The 6845-nt window shown below is 45.3% G+C and overlaps 1 protein-coding gene across 1 annotated transcript in view; it reads left to right on the plus strand.

The window, feature by feature from the left end:
- The window catches only part of CYP26B1 (cytochrome P450 family 26 subfamily B member 1), a 30587-nt gene extending 25857 nt beyond the window's left edge, over positions 1 to 4730 (plus strand). Inside the window, exon 6 of the mRNA XM_084855145.1 lies at positions 457 to 4730. Within this exon, the coding sequence (XP_084711271.1) occupies positions 457 to 849 (393 nt within the window). The 3' untranslated portion in view covers positions 850 to 4730. The remainder of the gene's footprint in view (positions 1 to 456) is intronic.
- Positions 4731 to 6845: the final 2115 nt, after the last annotated feature.

Raw genomic sequence — 6845 nt, forward strand, 5'->3', positions numbered from 1 at the left:
TAGACCTCCAGCGCATGTGCCCCAGGGCAGGGAGGGAGAGGCCACTCCGCCACCTTCTGCCTGCCCCTGATTATTTCCAGAGCGCACCTGAAGCAACAGGTTCTGGGCTTGGTCCAGAATGGCTTTTACCCCCATCAGAAGCCATGGTTCCACCCCAGATTCTACTGGGGGCTGAACTCTGTTCCATTTTTTAAAGGATTTATAGCCTTGTCTTGGATAAACTGATTCCATCTCTGCTACCCTGATGGTGTGGCAGCAGTGGTGGTGGCAGGTGGTGGGGCGGTGAAACAAACCCTCTGTGGCCTGACTTCCAAGAAGCTTGCCTTTTTTTTTTTTGCCCCTTGAGCCTCACAATGATACACCTTGGGCTGTCTGAGAGGCCCCCTCCTTCATGTTTTTTTTGCCCTGCTTGTTTCCCTGATGTTCTTCCTAATTTCTCTTCCTCCTTCTCTACAGGGCTTCCAAATCCCCAAGGGATGGAGTGTCATGTACAGTATCAGGGACACTCATGACACAGCTCCTGTATTCAAGGATGTGGATGTGTTTGACCCCGACCGTTTTGGACAGGACCGCTCTGAAGACAAAGACGGCAGGTTCCATTACCTCCCTTTTGGTGGAGGTGTACGGACCTGTCTTGGCAAACACCTTGCCAAGCTGTTCCTCAAGTCACTAGCCATTGAGCTGGCCAGCACGAGCCGATTTGAATTAGCCACTAGGACTTTTCCTCGGATCACGCTGGTGCCTGTTGTCCACCCGGTTGATGGACTCAAGGTCAAGTTTTTTGGACTTGATTCAAATCAGAATGAAATCTTGACAGAAACAGAAACCATGTTGGGTGCCACTGTGTAAGCCAAATCCTTGGTCTGCTTCTCTTGGTTGGGGAGGTTGAGAGGCCTAGAATTGAAGAATGGGAAGAAAAGAGCAAAACCCACCACTGGTGGAGATTTGCCACCTCGTCAGCTTTTGTGGAACATCTTTGGGCAAAACCTTCTCTGATGAATATGCCAAAACTATGGTGGTGTTTTAGTGTGTGTAGGGGAACAGACTGAGGAGATCACCTTGATGGATTTTGTTTTTCTGAACACAAAGCAGAAGGGAATTGTCTTGACTGTAGAAATAGTATTTAAATGTTTATATATTATCTGGAATGGAAACATTTCTGCTGGGAGGAGAGGTTGTCTGCTGCTGCTGCTACTTCTGGAGAAAGTCCTCCGCAGTTAGCTAGCCATTGGAGTCCAGCTGTTCTGTCCTTTTGTGGGAGGTGTTCCCTAGCTGCAGTGCAGTGTGTGACCTCTGGCCAACCTTGACCATTCAAGTAACAGTGTTAAATCATCCAGTGGTATACAACAGCGCTTGGGGAATATTTTTGCTTTCTTATTGAAAATGGCCAAGAGAATCCCCAAGCACAAATCGGTATTGTGTGGTGGTGGTGGTGGTGGTGATGGTGGTGGCGGTGGCAGTGGGGCCCTTTTCCACATTTCCATAGCAAGTGCTTTGCTGTTTCACCTGAGTGCATGAGGTCTCAAGATGTTGAGCTAAACCAAGGGTGACTTTGGAACTGCTATACCATCACAAGGCATTGCCGTTGCTGGCATTCACCTCCTTGCATGTTTAAAATGTGTGTGGGGAAGTTGTCAGAAAAAAGGGCTGAGGAAGACATGCATTTTTGTAAAACCAAAAGGCTCAGACATGAGTATGAACCTATGCTCCAGAGTTTGTGCAGCTGATACTTGTGTCTCATCCTTCTGACACCAAGATGTGCCTCTTTGGCTATTTTGTAGCTGCTTCCCTATACCTGTTCTAAAAATCCGATCAGGGAAGTGCAATGTTGAAGAACTGGCCTGTGGATTCTAGGCTCTTGAGAGGAATGCTTCTGTGCCACGGGAGTGAGACAGCGCTTTGATCACCTTCTCCAAGGCCCCAGTTTATGACCAAAGGTGGCACCCACCTTCCTTCTCGACTATAGTGAAGGTCAAAGTCACTAAGGAGAACGAAGGTCATAAACAAATAACGTTTTCGAAAACTGCCAACTGCTGCTATGCTCCCTGTATTTAAACCCCCTGTAGGCTCCATCCTGCCCCACACCCTCCACGACAGGACTTGTTTTCCGCAGAGGCTGTGGACTTCTCTCAGTATTGGAAGTCCACAGCCCACTTGTGTGTTATAAGCCCTGCCAGGTTTTCAGGTGCCTAAATTTGTTTCTTTGCCCGGAATGAGTTGACCTGTTCATTGGAAACTGTGGGTGTTCCAGTTAATTTCTAGGGCCATAATTTGCATTCAAAATGGTGGTTACCCACATTTATAGCTAAATTAACCACATTAAGGGGGGAAGAGAATAGTTGTATATACCTGGACCAACTAGTTGTTCTGAAGTATTGCAAGCTTTCAGACCCCACAGTTTCCTTAGCAGTCACAGGAGTTCAAAACACTTCATGCCTGATAATGAATTTATAAACCAAGGAGAAACAGGGTAAATGGGTCTTGGGAAAGACTATTCTAGCAGTGCTTTCCTGTAACCAGAATACTTGAGAACCACTCTCTTGACAGCTGAGGTCAGCCAATGGAGCAAAAACCATGCCTAGTTTGCAGGTCGTCTCAGAGCCCCCTGAACAAATGGATCACTACTTCTTCTTCTTCTTCTTCTTCTTCTTCTTCTTCTTCTTCTTCTTCTTCTTCTTCTTCTTCTAATTCAATCAAAGCCATTTCAATACCAAATAGTTGGTTGCCATTTTGTACACAGTTTTAATTGTGTGTCAGTTGTGGCCCGTCTGTGTGTGCAAGTCTGTGGCAAAATGCAGCTGTTGTTTGGTGGCAAGATTAAAATGGTTAATGGGATGAAGATGTGGGAAAGGCTGAGGATGGTAAAGTTCATTCAAAGCCCTTTAGTGTGCAATCCTGTACACACTTCCCTATTGAACTCAATGGGGCTTACATCTGAGTAGACACACATAGGATTGCACTCTTAGTTTTTGTTTGTTAGCCCATTAATTTGGAGCAGACCTGCAAAGGACCTAGGAATTAGGGCTGAGCCAATATGACTGACACGTATTTCTCACATGTATTTGAAAAATGTCACCCATATTCACATTCAGATTGCTTTGAGGCTGTTTTTGTGCCTCATTTTCTGTTCTTCTTTTTGCCTTCACTGTCCACACAATGGTTTATAGTCCAATTGTGTATGGTGACCCAGCTAGTTTCTGGTGATGATATCATGGCACTATGTTCAACTTGAAGATGACACCATGGATGTCCATAAAACAAAAATAATTTCGGTTGTCACAGCCAGTAAAGTTCAGTGGCAGTGTGAGCAATTGAAGCCCTGTGGCAGTGAGGGAGATGGAGGAGGAAAACAATGCTGTAAAAGAGCCGCAGTGGCTCCTTTGTTCTGCGGCTGCTGAACAGCACTGAAGCAGCGCAAGGGCTGCAGCAGCATTTTCTTTATATTTTGGCAAATGCTTTGACTTTAAAAGCAAATACAGAAACTGCAAAACCTATGGCAGTGCCCTAGCAGTAGGCTCAATTGCATGGGGCACGATACATTGAGAAGTTCTGTAGCATGAGCTCCCTTCAGACCCTTGCATGGGCACTGTGTGAGTGTGGCTCCCATTCATTTCAAGAGGACTTGCACAAGAGAACTTCCTGATGGATGATGTCCCATGCATTTTTTTAAAAGTGAAAGTTGTCACTTGAAAAGGGTTACACCATTTCTTCTGCTTCAATGCAAGGGCCCAAATTTAGCCCCGGAAATGTTTTGCTGAATGTTCATCTTTGCAGCCCAGTCTGGTTGCTTGAATGCCTGTTTAGCACTGAAGTGAAATGTTTGGCAAGACCCAGATGCCTGCTGAGATTCACCACTGCATAACTGCAGCCCATCACCACTGATCTTGCATCAAGAGGTGGGACTTCCAGATCATAAAACACAGCTTCCTTGATGGGTTGGAGCCCTGGCCCTCCTTCTCATCTTTGGAAATTAACCACTGCATGCCTGTTGCTCTTCTTAATCCATATTTGCACACTTGGTGAAGCATTGGCCTTAAGATGCACATAATAAAATTGTAACATTGCCATTGCAGGTAGTCCTTCTTACAGATCACTTCTGGCTGTGTGTGTCTTTTTTAAAAGTCGGCCTCTGATTTCACTTCTTACCCCGCAAGGTTCAAAAGTGGATCTCTGATAACTTTAACAATAAATCAGACCTCTCCTATAAGCAGATATTAAGGAGCTGTGGTGGGGATGAGCAACCCATAAGTAACTCATTTGGTTGCTGGGGTGGCAGCAGTATCTTTACAGGCATTGGTGGAGTAACCTTGCCATCTGAGAGGTGCACCCTAGGGTCCCTTGCAGAGTTGCCGAGGGACACCGCCCTGCAAATGGCGTGGTGCCTCCTTTGAGATGCCAGCATGTCTGTGGTTGGCCCAGGCATGGATGGAGGGGGAGACAAAGAGCAGCAGTAAAGTTTTAGGCATCAGAATTACTTGCTCTGATGGGAAACTGAGGAAGGGTTTGGCGATTCATTAAAAATTAGACCAGTGATGATGGGGGGAGGGGGAAAATGTAAGAGGTATATATCTATAAACTTTATATATCTATATATCTGTATACGTGTGTGTATTGTATCTAGGAAAGGATAGCTCCTGTTTGATTTATCATTCCTAACTAATATAACTTGACTAAAAAGAAATTAAAATGTTACTGCAGTGGGTTTGCAGGATAAAGCACTTTCGAGACTCAGAATATGTGTTTGTCTTGTGTTTCTTTTTATTTCCTAGCACAGTTCCAATTTGCTATATTATTTTATACACAAAAGTGGTGTTTTTTTGTCTGAGTTTATAAACTATTATTATAATTATAAGTACTATTTTTGTTATAATTAAAATAGATATTTAGTATAAAAAGTGTTGCTGTTTTTAAATATTTGTTATTTAGTAAAATACAATTTATCCCCACCCCTCTGCTCCTCATTTTCTTTATTGTAACCCTTGTCTGGGAAAAAAAAAAAAGATTTTAGCAGCATGGGGCACCATGGAGTGGGAACCTCCTACGCAAGCCTCATTGAAACGAATGGGAGCAGCGCAAGCGCACACTTACATTGCTCCTGCTCATTTCAGCGAGGCTTGTGCAGGAGAACTTCCCGCTCCATTGTGTTTGTCGTTTTTCATATTAAAAGAAATACGCACCTGTTGTGGTGCTGTGTGCAGCTGTGTTTTGTGCCATGTGATTTTTGACATGTAGATAATATTGGCAGCCAGTCCTCGAGGGAGTTGTCCGTCATGCACACTCAGCTGACGGGCCGGGGGTCGTGGAGGCACTCTTGCATCTGTGAGGCTCAGGAGTGAACAAAGGCATTCTGGTGGGCATCTGGGATATGCTGCAAAACAATGAATGTTGTGTATTTTGTGATCTTATAAAAATAATCAATGTGGCTATTTTATAGACTTCCATAATAAAAAAAAAAGAAGTTGAATCTCCAGACCTTTTTTTTTTTATCTGCATTGGATGCCGGTCAGCAGGTGATCCATCTTTTAGAATCCAGGGTGCTGATCTGAGTTATTTAAAAGATTTCTAGGATATCTTTCAGTTGCAGCTTCTAAGGTGGCTAATAAAGCAATACAATACTTTTTTTTAAAGTCTGTGTTGATAACAGCCAGTAAAATTCAACACCCACAATATTAACACAGCTAAAATCATAATTAAAAAACCAATCCAAGAAGAAACAGCAGAAATAAAATTATCCAATAATTATCCAATTAGCCCAGGAGAATGTAATACAAAGTTCAAAAACCTTCTTTCTTCAATTCGGCATGATTGCTCCAGGCATTTCCCCAGGCTGAAATGTTCTGTTCAGGAGCCAGGACTGTTTTCAGGGATCTAAACATGGCACCAATAATCCGATTTGGGGTGTGGGGTGGGAAATGGAGTCCTCCCAACTTCCCTGCACAGATAAGCTGTGCTGCAGACAGTACGTATGGGAGCAGCTGCGCTCTGCCCCAGTTCCCCCTGGGTCATTTCAGAACAGGCAGGGAGATTCGCTCCCGCCCTCACTTTGTACAAACTCCTCTTCAGCAAGACCATATCGATGGTCTGGGGCATCACGTGGGAGGAGACGTGGGAAGGCCGATCTTGCCATGTGGACACAGTCGTGTAGCTTCTATAAGGGAAGCGGAAAGTCATTTTGGTCCCGGGAGAGAACCTCACACAGGAGTGAAGGACGCAAGAGGCTGGGCACTGCAAAGGGCGGAGGAAGTGGAGTGGGGCAGTGGACCTGGGACGCCGAGCCCTGGGGAGCCAAGGCAGTGGAAGGCCCAGGAGGGAGGCCAGCATTTTCTCAGGGCCAAGAGGCAGAACGGGGCATGTGCTTAGTGGCAACATCAAGTCGTGTAGAGAGGCGAAGCTCTGTTCCCCTTCCGATAGAAAAGTCCAAGTGGAGTTTATAGCTGATTAACTCCAGGGAATCACAAGGAAAGCCTCTTTCAAAAAGAAAAACACGTGCACACACGTTTCCGTTCTACTACTAAGGAGGTCCTTTGTAACTCCTATCATGTCTTTCAGGAGGGGGAAAGAATGGCTCTCGAAAAAGAGGGTGTGAGTGTGTGTGCTCTCCCCCGCCGCCCCTCTCTCATATCTGAAATGCTGTGGTTCAGCCAAAGACTCATCTCTGCTTCGTGCCCCCCCCCCCACGGGTTCCGGTGCTCCTGTGTAGGGAGCCCTTTCCACCTCTGTACAAACTTGTTCTGAGTCAAAGAACGCTCTGGAGGAATTCATGAAGGTGCTTTATGGCTCACTGGAAAATCTGACATGCTCTAGTCCAAAGGCCCTGTTCCTTGCAGCAGGCCAGAGAAAGCCGA

Source organism: Heloderma suspectum, chromosome 5 (assembly GCF_057233095.1).
Source record: "Heloderma suspectum isolate Gila_16-S chromosome 5, 16-S_ref, whole genome shotgun sequence".
Lineage (NCBI taxonomy): Eukaryota > Metazoa > Chordata > Lepidosauria > Squamata > Helodermatidae > Heloderma > Heloderma suspectum.